This window comes from Gossypium hirsutum, chromosome A13 (assembly GCF_007990345.1).
Source record: "Gossypium hirsutum isolate 1008001.06 chromosome A13, Gossypium_hirsutum_v2.1, whole genome shotgun sequence".
In the NCBI taxonomy this organism is placed as follows: domain Eukaryota; kingdom Viridiplantae; phylum Streptophyta; class Magnoliopsida; order Malvales; family Malvaceae; genus Gossypium; species Gossypium hirsutum.
This window is the reverse complement of record NC_053436.1, coordinates 5,228,173-5,246,196: the sequence shown is the minus strand read 5'-3', so window position 1 is coordinate 5,246,196 and position 18,024 is coordinate 5,228,173. Positions and strand designations below refer to the sequence as shown.

The 18,024-nt window shown below is 32.5% G+C and overlaps 1 protein-coding gene and 1 long non-coding RNA gene across 2 annotated transcripts; one reads left to right on the top strand and one right to left on the bottom strand.

Annotated features, from left to right (window-relative positions):
- Nucleotides 1–4,878: 4,878 nt before the first annotated feature.
- On the bottom strand, nt 4,879–17,513 carry LOC107894271 (uncharacterized). The gene is made up of 3 exons (XR_001683205.2): nt 17,181–17,513; nt 8,758–8,851; nt 4,879–6,744 (listed from the first exon to the last, which is right to left on the bottom strand). It is a non-coding gene; the product is annotated as an uncharacterized lncRNA (long non-coding RNA).
- On the top strand, nt 14,793–17,987 carry LOC107894270 (uncharacterized). Its single transcript, XM_016819533.2, has 2 exons — nt 14,793–15,257; nt 17,143–17,987. The coding sequence occupies exons 1-2, from the start codon at nt 14,793–14,795 to the stop codon at nt 17,206–17,208; spliced, it is 531 nt and encodes a 176-aa protein (XP_016675022.1). The 3' UTR covers nt 17,209–17,987.
- The last annotated feature ends 37 nt before the right edge of the window (nt 17,988–18,024 follow it).

Here is an 18,024-nt window from a genome sequence, read left to right as displayed (position 1 = left end):
TGACAAATAATATTCCCAGTTAGACTCAAAATCAATCATACAGGCTCGAAGCATATCTTCTAAAATTTGTATTACCCGTTCAGATTGACCATCAGTCTGTGGATGAAAAGCTGTACTAAAGTGAAGTCGAGTACCAAAAGATTCATGTAATTGCTTCCAAAACATTGACGTAAACCTTGGATCTCTGTCAGAAATTATTGATTTTGGAATACCATATAATCTAATGATTTCCCGAACATAAACCTCAGCAAGTTTCTTTAACAACCAATCGGTTTTCACAGCTAAGAAATGAGCTGACTTCGTAAGTCGATCAACTATTACCCAAATAACATTCTTTTTACTTGTAGACATCGGTAATCCCGTCACAAAGTCCATCGTTATTCGGTCCCATTTCCATTCAGGAATATTGATGGGTTGAAGTAATCCCGATGGAACTTGATGTTCTGCCTTCACTCGTTGACAAGTCAAACACTTTGCCACATATTCAGTTATATCCTTTTTCATTCCCGACCACTAATACAATTCACACAAATCACGATACATTTTCATACCTCCAGGATGAAATGCAAATGGACTATTATGAGCTTCTCGAAGAATTAACTCTTTCAACTCAGAATTATTCGGAATGCAAAGTCGATTCTGAAATCTTAGACAGCCATTTCCATCAATGCTAAAATTTTCTGTTGTACCATTCGGAATCATCTCTCTTTTCTTTAACAACTTATCATTTTCTAACTGTGCTGATCTGATTCGATCAAACATTACTGGCTTTATTCTTAATTCAGTCAAAAGGCTTCCATCTTCAGTGATACTAAGTTGTGCAAACATTGCTCGTAATTCAATCGCAGCTTTTCTACTCAGTGCATCGGCTACTACATTAGCCTTCCCTGGATGATAGTCTATGACACAATCATAGTCTTTTAGAAGCTCTATCCAACGCCTTTTTCTCAGATTCAATTTTTTTTACGAAAGCAGATACTTCAAACTTTTATGATCCGTATAAACATAACACTTTTCACCATAAAGATAGTGCCTCCAAATCTTTAAGGCAAAAATTACAGTTGCTAATTCTAAATCATGAGTTGGATAGTTGCGTTCATGCGGTTTCAGTTGCTGTGAAGCATAAGCAATGACTTTCCCGTTCTGCATCAGTACACATCCCAGTCCACTCAATGAAACATCACTGTACACTACAAAATCTCTTTCTGGTTCTGGTAAAGTCAATACCGGTGCCTCTGTTAACATTCGTTTCAATGCTTCAAAACTTTTCTGACATTGCTCATTCCAAACAAATGGAATATTCTTCTGTAGTAGCTTGGTCATCGGTAAGGCTATCTTTGAAAATCCGTTGACGAATCTTCGATAGTAACCAGCCAATCCAAGAAAACTTCGTACCTCTGATACATTCTTAGGAACTTTCCACTGAATAACTGCTTCAATCTTCTTTGGATCTACTCTAATTCCATCCGTTGATACGACATGACCAAGAAACACAACTTCTGATAACTAGAATTCACACTTGCTCAATTTTTCGTATAATTGCTTTTCTCGTAGTATTTGCAAAACAATCTGGAGATGTTGCTCATGATCTTTTTCTGACTTGGAAAACACCAAAATATCATCAATAAAAACTACTACGAACTGATCCAAGTATGGCTGAAAAATCCGATTCATAAGATTCATAAAAGCAGCAGGGGCATTTGTCAGTCCAAATGGCATTGCTAAGAATTCATAATGTCCATATCTCGTACGGAATGTCGTCTTCAATATGTCGCACTCTTTTACTTTCAACTGATAGTATCCCGACCTCAGGTCAATCTTTGAAAATACGGAAGCTCCTTTCAGTTGATCAAACAAATCATCTATTCGGGGAAGTGGATACTTATTCTTGACAGTCACTTTATTAAGTTGTCGATAATCAATGCACAACCGCATCGACCCATCTTTCTTCTTAACAAATAACATTGGAGCTCCCCATGGTGATGTACTAGGTCGTATAAAACCTCTGTCCAATAAGTCTTGCAACTGTACTTTTAATTCCTTTAGCTCAGTAGGTGCCATACGGTACGGAGGTATCGATACCGGATCTGTACCTGGGTAGACTTCAATCACAAATTCTACCTCTTAATCAGGGGGTAATCTAGGTAATTCCTTAGGGAATACATCAGAAAATTCACATACAGTCCGAATTTTACTACACTGACTTTCAACTGAATCCAAATTAATCACATATGGTAAGAAAGCATTACAACCTCGATGAAGAAGCTTGCTAGCTTTAATGGCCGAAACAATACAAATTGATCCACTAGTCCGAATACCATTTACTTCAATCGTATCTTCACTTTCATTCTGAACAATAAACTTCTTCTTATAACAGTCTAAAATCACTCCATGTTCTGATAACCAGTCCATTCCCAAAATAACATCAAAGTCGCCAAATGGCATAATCAACAGATCAACAGGGAATATTCTATCTCGAATCATTAACGAACATCTTCGACATATATGGTTCACTAAAGTAGTTTGTCCCAGTGGACTAGACACTTCTATCATAACTTTAGACAATTCAGACTCCAATTCATTCACATTATACGGTTCATGATCTTCACTATACATCTCTTGATCAGTATCCTCAATGCTTTTATCAGACATTCTTAATGCTATAAAACGAAAATATTCAATAAACATATCAGCATCCAATCCCAACTCAAATTTGACTCAGTAATGGCATGTACCTCTAGATTCACATTGACATTTGATTTAGTCCTAGAACTGACTAAACCTAATTAGCTCTGATACCAATCAATATTGTAACGTCCCCCTACCCGAGACCGTTGCCGGAATCAAGCAGGAGACATTACAAAACTTATCTTAGCACTTAAACAGTTTTCGTAATAAACTATCCATCTGCATCACGGTCGCTAAAAAAAATTATATCTCGAGTTACGAAACTCGAAATCCAATTCCGTAAATTTTCCCTGAAACTAGACTCAAATATATACTTACTAATTTTTTTCTAGAATTTTTGGTCAGGCCAATTAGTACAGTTTATTAGAAGAAGTCTCCCCTATTTCAGGGTTCGGCTACTCTGACCCTTGTGCACTACGAATCAAATTTATTCCTGTACAGAAATCCAATGACTATGTCATTTCTTTCAATTAAAAATAGACTCAATAAGAAATCCATACAAATAAATTTTGAGTCCTAATTCTTAATACACAATTTATGGTGAATTTCTAAAGTTAGAACAGAGAATCCAGAAATTGTTCTAACCCTGTTTCACCAAAACGTAAATATCTCATAAAATACAACTCTTTTACCTATTTTGTTTATTCCATATAAAAATAGATTCATTAAGATTCAATTAAAAATTTTATTCATTATCTAATTCACTTTATACTATTTTTGGTATATTTTCAAAGTTGGACTACCGCTACTGTCCAAATCTGTTTTAGTAAAAAATGTTGATAACTAAGTTTATAACATCTTCATTTCTTCTCTCTACAACATTTACCAACAATTCCTCTTGTTACTCTTCACTAACATATCAAAACATACCATACTTAAGGTTTTGGTAACATTTACAAAACATATCAAAATATCACTTAACAACTTAGATACTTTCAAAATGACCAAAAGACATCCTAGGTACAATGCCATTTTCCAAAAAGATAGAAACTTCACCAATTTGAGTTCGGGGATCGGCTTGTATGCTGAGTCCTTATACTTTCGTACCTAGCCTGCCCACGGAAACAAACCGTACGCTGAGAATACTCTCAGTGGTATTTCTATAAACAATAGCTTAATCAACTTTAAAACATGGTAATTCAAACACATTATTGCTATTATTCAATATCAATCAGTACTTTAATAATCTTTACTTTATTTACCCTTATTAACATAACTCGGACACTGACGGATACACGGATCCAACCCACACTCCGGGATAAGCATATAGTGCTTCATCGGAATAAATCCGGAACTTTAACATTATAGTACACAAAGTACTTCATCGGAACAAATCCGGAACTTTAACAGTAGTCGACACATAGTGTCTCATCGACTCAATGTCGGAATATCCCAATACTTCCAATTCCTATGACATGTCAACTATATCCGACTAGTCCGACACTGTTAATAGGGTATTCAAAATCACATTCATTTCAATATGGTAAAAATACTTACCTCATTCACATTTTCATACAATATAAATATCAAATATAGCAATAACGATTAAGCTCGGTTTATAGAAATACAAACCACTATTTATCGAATTTAATCGATATCTTCGTTCACTTTCTCTTTTCCCTTCTTTGATGACGTATCTGGTGCTACGTTTGCTACTAACAATCATACAATTAAAAATCATCAATATACTAATTCATAAAACACATTTTCACTTTCTATCAAACTTTTACAAAAATTCCAATTTCGTCATTTTTCCATTACTAATCTTTTTTTCTTTAACTTAAGCTTCATATTCTCTTTTAATCAACTCATTAACAATTTCTAACTCATAAAATTCATTATAAAACATAAATTTTGAGCTCTATTCAACTTAATCCCTATTTAAACCTAACTTAGAATTCTTTTAATAAATCACTCAATTTTCACTTCTAACTTCAATTCCTATCAATTTAACCCATAAAACCTCAATTTATTCAACTAAATCAATATCTAAAAATTTTCTATTTTTCTTCATTTTAACCTCATACATGTAGAACTTTGAATTAGGCATCCATAAACATAAAAATCATAAGAAAATGAGCTAAAACAACTTACCAATCAAGCTTTAGGGCCTTAATCCTCAAATTTCCCTTTTTTATTTATTTCTTTCTTTCTTTCTCACGTTTGCTCTCTGTAACTCTTTCTATGTTTCTTTACTCATTATTCTTTATTCTTTATACTATATTATAATATTATTAACCTATAATAAATATAAAATTAACATGTGTAATAGCTATAACATAAAATATCTTATAGCTATTACACATATATACCAACTATTACACATGTTATATCATACATTCACACACATGGCACTTAGGGTCTAATTGTTAGATTAGTCCCTTTTACTTCTTTAATCTATAATTAAACTTTTATTCCTTATGCAATTTAATCCTTTAAACTAAATTCAAGCTACTTCACTTAATTAAACACTAAATAGCCATTCAACTATAATTCATAAATATTTCTAATAAATATTCATGAATAAATTTCAAGGAAACAGTACTCAAGACTCAATTTTCGATACCGTAACTTTCGGTTCATTACACTCTGTCTCGGGCCTTCTACTGCTAGTTTTTTCTCTTTGTACTGAAGTCAGAGCATGACTCCCAACTTCCTCAGATTGAGTTCGGTCGGATGACATTACTATAAGAAAAATACATTTTAAATGGTCAAGAGATATCACGCTATCAATAATAATTTAAATGGCATGTATAGCTAATCCCGTATTTACTACATCGGTCCTAGAACCGGTTAACTCATAGCTCTGATACCAATAAATGTAATACCCCCTACCCCTATTCGTTGCCGGAATAGGGTACGAGGTATTACCGGAGTTTACGAATTAATTTTTTTTACTCAATATAGCCCCTTTATAGATATCTAACCTTCCCTGTAATTTTAAACCGAGACCAATCCATATTAACCGATCTAATTCAACATATTTTCAAGATAGATTCATGCATTTTTATAAGATAACCTCATCACATACCAAAACCAAGATTTGTTAGCCATACCAATGACTGGCCTTACATTCATTTCACATTAACATTTACTTTATTAGCTTATACATGCCATTGATTTCCAAAATAAAGTTTCTTGATATACCAAAATCTTGAAGTTGATAGTGTGATGTGTCTCCGATCAAATCTGACCTCCGAGCTCTTAAAACTATAAAACAGGAAAAATGGAAATAGGGTAAGCACCTTATGCTTAGTAAGCTCATGTAACAAGAATTATACTTACCTAATATTTTCAATACAATGCAATAAAAATTCAAATATACATTCAATGTATTATTACCCTAACATGCACAAACTCAACATTCAAGTTAGTCCAATAATTTCCATGTATCAATAATATATACCATGATTGATGAACTCATCAATACCATGATTTCCATTCCTTTAATATTTTTCCATATTTATCCCGTTGAATTTCTTAGAATTTCGATAGATTTTTAGAGGTACACTTTTAGTGTACATTTCTGGGTCCGTCAATTCATATTCATGTGCGCACATTTCCATTTCAGAGAGCACACTCCCGCGAACCTCATCCTTACAGCAGGATTATCAGTCCAGGCTAAATTCCCTGCAACGACAATTACTCTAATGAGCTTGGATCTGAATTACCAGTCCAAGCTAAATTCAGACCCTGATTCAAATTACCCATACAGGCTAAATCCATTTTACACATATTCTTCGGGAGGGCTATATCAAGATAGGATCATCTGTCCGGGCTAGATCCTTTTTATCGTCATTCCTTTTCAGAGATCCATCAAATTTTCCTTTCATTCAACCGAGATTTCTTCCCCTTTTATCAAATATATCAATGTTTCATCGATTTCCATACAATGAATATTAAAATCATATTCACATCAATAACATACATTTCAAGCATTTAAGAATATAATTCAAGTTACATGAACTTACCTCGATACTTGTTCGTATACAAAAATCTACTAATCCCGAACTTTTTTCTTTCCTCGATCTAGCTTTGTCTTTGAATCTTCTGGATCTAAATAAATAAATTTAATTATCAATTTAATACATTTCATGTTCATATGCAACATTCTCTATAATTCCACTGTTATTTATAGTTCATCAAAAGCTGTCTACTTAAGTCAGAGTCACTAAATTATTTTTATCTTGAGCTACAGAACTCCAAATTAGGATCTGCTAATTTTCCCTAAAATTAGGCTCACATATCTTCTTACCATAAAATTTTCAGAATTTTTAGTTTAGCCAATAAGTACAGTTTATTTTTTAAAGTCACCCCTATTCTGCTGTCTAACAGTTCTGACCCTTCTTCACTAAAAATTAATTATCTCTTCATACAGGATTTGGATGATGTTCCCGTTTGTTTTCCTTGAAAATAGACTCATTCAGGATTCTAAAAATATAAATTTAAGCCCTTAATTATTTTTTAAATTTTTTTATGATTTTTCAAAGTCAGAACAGGGGAACCCGAATTCATTCTGACCTTGTCTCACAAAATTTATTATATCTCATGATTTACAATTCTATTACTTACACCGTTTCTTCTATGAGAAACTATACTCAATAATATTTAATTCCATATTTTGTTAATCTTCTAATTCAATTTCTATAATTTATGGTGATTTTTCAAAGTTAACCTACTGCTGCTGTCTAAAACTGTTTTAGTGCAAGCTGTTTATTACCATTTTTCCCCTAGGCTTTTAATAAATGATAATTTCGTCTCTACTCAATTAGCCTCTCAATTGAGCTGATTTTTCTCAATTAACACTTTATTCTATCACTTTAAACTACTTTACAGTCTTTGGAAATCATAATTTCAGTACTAGACTTTAATTCCAAACATTTTCATAATTAGGTCCTAAAAATCAATTCTATTGAAATTACCTAATAAAATCATCTCATAAACAAATTAAAGCTTCAATTTCATTCTATTTCATCATAAACTTATAGTAATCAACCATGGTGACTTTCAATTTCATCCATAAAATCAAAAACTAATGAATTTAATAGTAGGACCAAGTTGTAAAAGTCTTAGAAACACAAAAAATTACAAGAAATATGCAAGGATTAACTCACTTGGTGCAAAAATTATGAAATACCAACTTAAAGAACCCCTCCTATGGCGTTTTGGCTGATGAGAATGAAGAAAAATGAAGAGAAATATAGATATTCCATATTTAGTCCTATTTTTATTTAGTTAATTATGTAATATTCCAATTTTGCCCTTAAATCATCAATTTTCCTGCTGATTTCATGCCCTTGCCGTCCAGCCCAAATAAATTTTGGGTCTAATTTTCTTTTAAATCCTTTCTCATTAGACACTTAAGCTATTTAATCATTCTAGTAACTTTTACACCTTTTCCAATTTAGTCCTTTTCATTTAATTGACTACCCAAACATTAAAATTTTCTAACGAAATTTTAATACCGAATCACTAAAATTTCATAAATATTTATAAAAATATTTCCAAATCATTTTTATGAGATCGAGATCTCGATACCTTGTTTTTACCCAATTTCTTCAATAATAAATTTTTTTCTAACTAACCACTAAATCGGTAAAATTTTTCTATCGATATTTTCATACAATTTTCCTATTATATTAATATTCATGCAATAATTTTTTAAAATAATTTCTCTTTAAATCAAATTTGTGGTTGTTACGAAACCACTATTCCGATAACTTTGAATTTAGGCCATTACAATATTATTATTGTTTTTTGGTGATAAATAAGAAAATAAAGAAACACAATTTAAACCCCCTAGCGGAGAGATTTCAAAAATTTGCAACCCTTGTTTATGTGAGCCAACTTTATCAATCTATCAACTTTCTGGTTCTCTTCTCTAAGAATATATTTAACCATTGAATACATTCACATGCAAGACAAGTTCAAAACCATTTGGACCACATTTTCAATACTCCATAACTTACCTATTATACATATAACACTTAAACATTTTCACATATCATAATTTCAATTCACATTACACTCAGACAAGAAGTAAATATGGAAGTTTCCATGTGAACTTACCTATCCAAAATGACCAAAACAAGTGAAAACTCTTCAAAAAGCCGTCACTTCACGACTTGGTCTTTTTCCTTGCTAGAACTCCCTCTAGTTATCTCTTCAACACATATAAATACATACAAATACAAATATCAAAATCATGAACCATCATTAAGTAGCCACTTAATAGCTAATTTATCAATTGAAAGTTATGAATGCATAAAACCCTTACTCAACTCCTTCAAGCATTCAATCATACCCATGGTTATTTTAGTATAGTTTCTTTTAATTTTATACTCAAACTAATAGCTAACTCTAAACTTTCATTTAACACCATTTAATTAAACAAAAATTCAGAGAAAGCTTACCCACTCTTGGAGTTGAAGCTTCGGCAATGGAGGAACTTTCAAAATGATTTTCTCTTTTCCTTCTCTCAATTTCGATGGAAGAAGATGAAAAATTCTAAGTGAAAAATGTTTTATTTTCTCTCACCACTAACCTATATTCTTTACTTTAATTAAATCTTAACACTTAAATCAATGGCTAATGATAATATCTAAACTAGTTAGTGGAGATTAATGGTTTAGATCATAATTCTCCCATTAACTTAATTTGTGTTGTGGCCAATTTGCTCACAAGGCCTTGATTTAATCTCTTAATTAGATCTCTTAAATTTAGCTACCTTACAAGTTAGTCCTTGTACCATAATTGTTAACTTCTAAATATAATTTCAAATTTTTCCTTAATAATTTACTTAATGATTTCTTTATTTCACCACTTTCGTTTCAACTATTCAGAATGACTCGATTCAAGAAATTCAATCCGAAAATCAAATTTTTTTACATTGACAAAAGTTGAGTCGTTACACAAAGTGTGTCAACATAAAACCGGCATGCCTTTTAACGAGTTTGGTATTGTCCCTAATGAGAGTTTTGTCTCTCGGTATTGTCAAAAGCCTAATTATTTGAAGAGATGACGGATTTACAAAGCGGGATTACTTTGTCAGAAGTCTAAACAAGCGAGCCATTGAAGAAACTAAAAAGGTTGCAATTGATGGAATTTGAACCTATGTCCTAAATGAGGCATGGGTGCAAGTTGAATTCCACTTGTGCTAAGTGGTTTGCCTATGCATTGTGCGAGGCATTGTCAGCTCTATGAACACATTGCCTCTTCCAGTATTCAGACTTTCAAAAAAAAAAATCAAGAAACATAATCCCTCTCTGAGAATGATATCGGATTTCTTAAGAAATCAATCAACTCTAAGCAAATAACACTTTATTGTCTTCTTCTACAGAGTAAAAAATCTCTTACTAAAGACCATTGATGACAACATTAATTATTTCTACTAACAAATTATTTGGCAAATTTTCATTAATACATGTACTAATAATACAATATAAAAACCGAATTTATAACTTATACAAAATACATGTACTAATAATAGAATATTACGTGGTTTTTAATTTAATATTTAATAATTATATATTTTCTCTTTTATTAAAATTTTAAATATAAACAACTGCTTGACTGTTGCTTGTGCATCAAGTACCAACCACGGTGCCAGCTTGGTAGAAGCAAAAGGTAGAGGCTTATTACTACTCATATTCATGGGTCAAATCAAGTCAAACCATAATTCGATTTTCAATCCATTTTTTCCTTCGTTTTTCAATCTAATGATATATTTCTTTTCAATTAAAAAACATCATAATAACTAATAAGTAATAATAATAAAAAAGATAAATGAAATTTCTTGCATTTTCAATATATATTTGGAATACGAGTTTAATAGTTTTAGTTGAAAATAATAGACTAAAATGTTAAATAAATAATCATAAATTTATTAAATAATATGATAATATGAAAAAGTAATGTTGAAGTATTATAACATTTTAGAACTACTGAAATATTATTAAAAAAAACTATAAAATTATAGAAAATTAATAAAATTTTATAAAAAAATATATAAAAATAAAGGAAAAAAAAATTCTATGGAGTCTTTGATTTTAGTAATAAGGAAATGAGAAGATTGAACTGTAATGGTGATTAGACTTATATAGAATGCCAAGTGAAGGGTTTGAATAGACCTGTCTAAAGGTAGGGTAGCTCATTTGGCTCGACTCAGGGACAATGATTTTTCACCTCGTCTCAACTCAACCCAATCCAATTCAAATTCAATTTAAATAATAAAATAATATTTTTAAAATTTAAATTTATTTATAAAAATATCAACTAAAAATATATTTTAATATATCTTATTTTTTATACTAAAACGGGTGTTTTAAGCGGGTTAAACCAGTTGGAAAATAAGCTTAGACTTGACAAATTTTTTGAAACCGAATCTCGACCCCGACTTATTGACATTTTTAGGTTTGAGTGACAATGAATTTATTATTTGCAGCTTGAGATGCGTGATAATAATTGTTTTAGTACGAGGAAAGTTGGTGTCAGGGTTCACAATGATGAACTGTAATATATAATTATAATAACATTTTACAATTTTTTATGTAATTGTCTATGTTTTTATAGTTTTTTATTTTTTTAAAATTTTAAATAATTTTATAAAATATTTTAATTTTTTTTAAAATAGGCTTAAATGTTAAAAGAACTATTGCAAAATAATTAAAAATAATTAAGCTCTCCATGCCACATCAGCACTTAATGGTTCATCAAATACTTTGACCACAGTTAATTCCACCGTTAAGGAGACACGTAAACATGATATATTATTGCTGTTAGTGAACTTAAGACACGTGGGATTCTGTTAACAAATTTTACAATGTGTTTTAGTGCACTTGAATCTACATCCTCCTATATTGATAATAATACTCATGTTAATTGAACTAAAACTCAATCCACTGAAGTTGGTTGTTTTAAAAAGAATTTAACTTTGTAAAATATAAAGTAAAAAGGAAGAGAATATTCGTTTCTATCAAATTAAAATAATATAAAAGCAATGCAAGGAATAACAAATCCCCAAAAAAATAGTTTTTAATAATAATAATAATAGAAACCCTTTCCCCACAAAACTAATATTCCTAAACAATTCAAACACTGGCAATTTATTGGCATTTTTACCTTGCATTATTAGGTGGGTATTTTTCTAAAAGAATCAGAGAAGTTTTCACTAATTCAAAATAGGTTCAATTCAACCCACCAAACATCCTATGATAAATTGAAAAGAAATTAAGCGTTGATCAATAATTGTTAAAAAATCAATCATTACAAATTTTCATTTCAACATTTTATTATTTTAAATGTGTTTCATAATGTTTTTATTATTATTTTACTTATTATAAAATTTTAAATAAAAAAAATGTTGTATAGGATAAATAGATAGGTAACTAATTAACACTCAATTAGTTGATTATACTTTATTAAAATTTTATATATATATATTTTAAAATTGAGATATTCAATTATCATATTTAACTTTTATCTAAATCTATCCAAAATAATATGAAATATTATATTAATAAAATTAAAATTAACAAAATTAATATTTACTTTTACCAAATAATATGATTATATTGAACACTTATATTTAAAATTAAGTACTTAATTTTTCAACACTTAAATTTTCAATTTATCAGACAACTCCTAAGCCTTGTTTGATAACCATTGAAAAATAAATTAGCTAAAAATTAATATTTTCAGTTATTTAAATTTTTTAACACATTTGATAATTCATAATAAAAATCAAATGATTGAATTTTTTCAATAAAAAAGTGTGGAAAATGATAAGTAGATAAAGAGCTACCTATCACTTAGTAGAAAATTTTCAATTCTTTTTATTTTATTTATTTTATCTTTTAAATACTTTATTTTTAAAATTTTTAAAATTGTATTTATCAAATCATCTAATTATATTTCATATTTAAATTTAAGAAATATGTATAACAAACAAATTTTATAACTTAAATTCAATGTTTAAATTTTCAACCCTTAATTTTTAGTGTTGTGTTTCAATTTTGAAAAGAAGCATATTAGTCTACTTCTAATAGCACGTTTTTAGTCTACTTCTAATAGCACGTTTTGAATCTAGTTTAGGGTTTTGATAGATGGTAGTGCTTCAAGAATGAAATAGGGCTTAACGGCGTTGTTGATTACTAATGGAGAGGAGGTGGGTTGGAATGTCGATTTGGGTAAGGAGACGAGAGAGGAGGGGGCGGATCTGAGTGTAGTCGACGATTCCTTAACAGTGAGCATTGTGCAATACCAAGCAACCTTGGTTAATTTATGGCATTCGCATGGAGGTGTTACAATAACAGATCTAGGGGAAAAGCGATTTATGTTTCAATTCTATTATAAGATAAATCTGGATCAACTTTTGGAAGTGAGTCATTGGACATTTAATAATCATTTGTTCGTATTTCATAGATTGCGGGAATAGGAGGATCCCATGCTAGGGTTGCTGTGTTGGTCTGATTTTTGGGTCCAGGTTCACGATCTCCTAACAAGCCTGAGGTCAGAGACGATGGCCAAATAGTTTAGAGATTTTGTAAGGTGATTTTTAGAGTATGATGTGAAATATTTACATCAAGGGTATAGAGGCTATATAAAAATTCGGGTTCGGATTGATATGAGAAATCCGTTAATAAGGAATAAGAAGCTTATTTTGGGTAGTAAATGGTATCTCTATGCGTGTTTCCATTATGAGAAACTATCGGCGTTCTATTTTCTATGTCGCAAATTGGGTCATTCGGAAAGGTTCTGCCTAGCTAGAATTTATCGATTAACGCGATCCCTAAACAAGAAATGGTGGCATCGAGTCCGTGATTAAGGGAGAAGGAGGAGGGACCACGATTGAGGGAACTAAAGAGAACTCTAGAGAGTGGACAAGATGGGAAGAATAAAAATATACAAGGTTTATTCTAAAATGCATGCAATTTTTTTAAGGCAAGTAGAGGCCAATCTTGGCTTGAAATGGGGGGAAGAGTAAATTTTGATGTTGGGGATTTAGAGAATCTTGATCCGAATAGAGAGTTGATAGAGGAGGATTGTCCAATAGAAATTAGGGGAAAGGGATAAGAGGCCTCGTAATACTCGGTTTTCTTTTGTTTCTAGTAGAATGAATTCAGGGAAAGCTATTGATGGATATGTCTTTGTTCATGATTCTGAGATATCGGTTGGCTCTACAGACAGAGCAGTCGAATGCAATGAAAATATTATGCTGAAATGTCTGGGGTTTGGGGAACCCCCGTGCAAGACCTTGCCTTTGGTAGGTGCTGAGGGAGATTAATCCTGATGTAACTTTTTCATGAAAACAAAGCTACATAGTTCGAAGATGGAGGAGCTGGGGATTGATGGAGGGAATCAATATTAGTAGTGATGGTACAATGGGTGGTTTATCTTTAGAATGGAGCTTCTCGTTGAGCCATATTGATATAAATATTGAAGAAGTAGAAAGTGCTCATTGGAGGTTTACTGGGTTTTATGGGCATCCTGTAAAGAACTTGAGACACTATTTGTAGGATCATTTACGAGATTTTTCTACTAAAAGTGCGATACTGTGGCTGATTATGGAGGATTTTAATGAGATTATGTATTCTTATGAGAAACAAAGGGGAGGCTGAGGGATGAGCGAGGAATTGAGGCTTTCATGATAGCTTTGGAAGATTGTAATTTGTCGAATTTGGGATATCAAGACCACTAGTTTACATGGGAACATTGGAGATTGGCCCACAATAACATACAGGAAATGCTTGATAGGGGAGTGGCAAATCCAAAATGGAATAATTTATTTCCTAATTTTTCTCTCAAGCATTGCATGCATTCGATATCTGATCATTGCCCAATTTTACTTAACATTTGTAGGAGGGTAGATCAACAGGAACAAAGTACATGTGAGTTTAGATTTGAAGCAACATTATTGCTTGAAGAGTCTTGTAAAAGAGAGGTTAAAAGATTATGGAATAGCTCAGATGGGTCTATACTGGATATAATTCGATATGTCGAGCGTGGTTTGATGAATTGGGCTTGAGAGAATAGACAGTTGTCTCGAATGACCTTGGATAAATTAAGGTAGAAGCTTGACGAGCTTAATAATTCATATCCGACTAATGAAGCGCTGGAGTAATTGGTCATCACAAAAATATAGCTCAATTTGGAGATTGTTAAAAAGGGAACGCTATTGGGAACAGAGAGCAAGAGCTAACTGGTTGAGGAATGAGGATCGTAATACTGGGTTTTTTCAAAGAATGGATTTCCAACGTAGGAAAATTAATTATGTAGGACAGCTCGAAGATGAAGAAGGTAGAATGAGTGCGGGAAATGAGGAGATGCAACAAATTGCGTGTAGATACTTCACTGATCTGGTTACTTCAAGGGGTAGGGGCGATAATACAAGGCTTTTGATGGGAATTCTAGTTCATGTTTCTGATGGCATGGATGATTTTTTGTGCTCTCGATTCACTGAAGAAAAGATTGGTGCGGCGATGTGGAGAATGTATCCTACAAAGGCACCGAGGGAGGATGGTATGCCGACTTTGTTCTACCAACAGTTTTGGCACATTATTAGCTTAGAGGTAAGCTCTTAATGCCTTGATATTATGAATAATAGAGGACCAATGGTAGAGGTTAATCATAAAAATATTGTGCTTATCCCAAAACAATCTATGCCTATTAATATGACACACTTTCGTCCAATAAGCTTATGTAATGTTATTTTGAAAATTATTACTAAGGAAATTGTCCATCAATTACAAATGATTATGCCTCATTGTATTAATGAAGCACAGAGTGCGTTCATACCAGGTAGACTTATAGCATATAATGTTATTGTCGTATTTGAGTTGCTACATTCTTTAAAAAAAAAAGGACTGAGAATAGATGTGGATTTTTTGCGCTTAATTTGGATATGAGTAAGGCCTATGATAGGGTGGAATGACATATGATTGAAGATATGATGTTAAAAATAGGTTTTCGAGTGGATTTGGTTGAGCTGGTTATGAGATGCGTGAAGACTGTTAGTTATTTAGTGGTGTTGAATAGGCAAACCAGAGGTTTTATTTCACCCACTTGTGGGCTAAAACAAGGTGACCCTCTAAGCCATTTCTTATTCTTGTTTTGCATAGAGGGGTTGTCTGTTTTGCTCCGGTTAGCGATACAGGATAGGTTGGTAAAATGGGCAAAGTTGAGTCGCTCGTACTAACAACAATATTTTATTTAGGGAGGCATTAGTGGCTAGGGCGACAAATATTAAGAATGTTTTGGCTGAATACGAGGCTTGTTTCGGGCAGGTTATTAACTTTAGTAAGTCTCTGGTCTACTTTAGTTCAAGAGTTGCTGATGAGACCCGGGTTTTAGTGGAAAATGAGTTAGGGTGAGATGCCCTTAAAACCCGGAGAAGTATTTGGGCCTTCTCATAATAATAGGGCGTAATAAGAGAGCTGCATTCTATCTTATTTTGGATTGAATTAAAGGAAAAATCAGTGGGTGGTCCAATCGTTGGTTGTCATAGGGAGGTAAATTTTTTTTATTAAATCGGTCTTACAAGCTAGGCCTACTTATGTCATTTCATGTTTTCTATTACCAAAAACCTTTTGCGAGTATATTGAAATCGTGTTTAGTTGCTAATGGTGGCAAAAATTCCTATCAAATCGTGGAATACATTGGGGTACATGGGAGGCTTTATGTAATTTAAAGAAATAGGGTGGATTGGGGTTTAGGCAGCTAGCGAAATTTAATTTTGCGCTTCTAGCTAAACAAGGTTGGAGACTTATTTGTAACCCTATATCTCTAGTAGCATCAATTTTGCAATCTAAATATTATGCGGATAGTGATTTCATGAGAATTGAGTTAAAGAGTCAACTTTTGGCAATTTGGAGGAGTGTCTTGGCCGTAAAGGGACTTTTGCTGAAAGGTAGCAGCTGAAGCTTTGGAATAGTGAGCATATTCTGGTATGGGATACAACTTGGTTGCCTGGGGACAAACCAACGATTATTCAATTAGACAAGGTTGATGGTATTTCTATGGTTGCAGATTTGATTGATGCTAAAGAAGGGACTTGGAAAGATTATGTTGTGAGGAATACCTTTAATGAGTAAGAGGCTAAGAGGATTCTTTGTATCCCGTTGCCGCCCAATGGCCTAGTAGATAAATACGATGGTGTCCTGATGAGTCTGGTATGTATACAGTCCAGAGTGGCTACCGAGTGCCATTGAGGGGTTTTCCTATGTCAGATGATGATCTTTACAGAGATATTGAGACCTACATGAGGCTTTTATACAAATACCTTTGGGAAACAAAAGTCCTAGAAAAGATGAAAATTACAACATGGAGAATTATTCATAACTATGTGCCTACTAGACAAAATCTACATATATGTAGGCAAATCTCTGATGTTGCGAAATAAATTGATGCATGAAGGCAGAAGACAAATAGTAAATGATTTGTGTAATTTTGTGCTAGGATATGTTAAAGAACTGGTGCTATTGGAGAAGACTTACCCGACAAGCACGTAAGGACCTCCGGTGAGATGGTGCCCTCCAGAGCCCTGATGGTTAAAAGTAAACTTTGATGTAGGTTTTTATAAGAATCTACAATTTTCCAACGCAATATCCGTCATAAAAGATGAGGCAGGGTTGGTAATGGGAGCCTCTAGTACTTGGAACAGGAATGTCCTATCTGCTGAAGTGGCAGAGGCCTTAGCTGCAGTTCAGGCCATTCCGCTTGCACAACACATGAGTTTTCGCCGTGTTCTTTTGGAATGTGACTCCATAGTGGTTATTTCAAAATTAAAAGCACAAAAGGTTGACAGATTGGAGATTAGTACTTATATATAGGAGGCCAACCGATTAGTATTGCATTTTGAGAGGTTTAAATATCAACACATCAAAAGGGGTGGAAATTGAATGGCTCACCTTTTAGCAATTGAGGGATTTCTCCGAAAGCGAGACATGTAGTGGGTGGAGGAGGGCCCTCCGACGATTATGGACCTAGTGGCTGAGGAGGCGACAGGGCCTAGCTGAGTTGTTTCAGACAATGTGTGATCTATGAGATGTGCTGCATATTCGATTTTAAACATCGTTTATACGAAAATGCTTCATAATATTGGTTCTATTGGCGATTTAGGACTGGAGTTGAAGGATTTTCAAGGCTGGCATACAGAGGAACTCAAGTGTTTTCTTTTCTGGTTTGTTTTGCTCAAATGGTTTTGTTTTGGAGGTTTCTTGAGCTATGTAAACATTTTTCTTTGGGAATCGAACAAATTTTAATTTTTGTTGTTTTAATAAAGGCATGTCAAGTTTTTAGTACTTAAATTTTCAATTTATTAAACAACTCCCTCAGTTA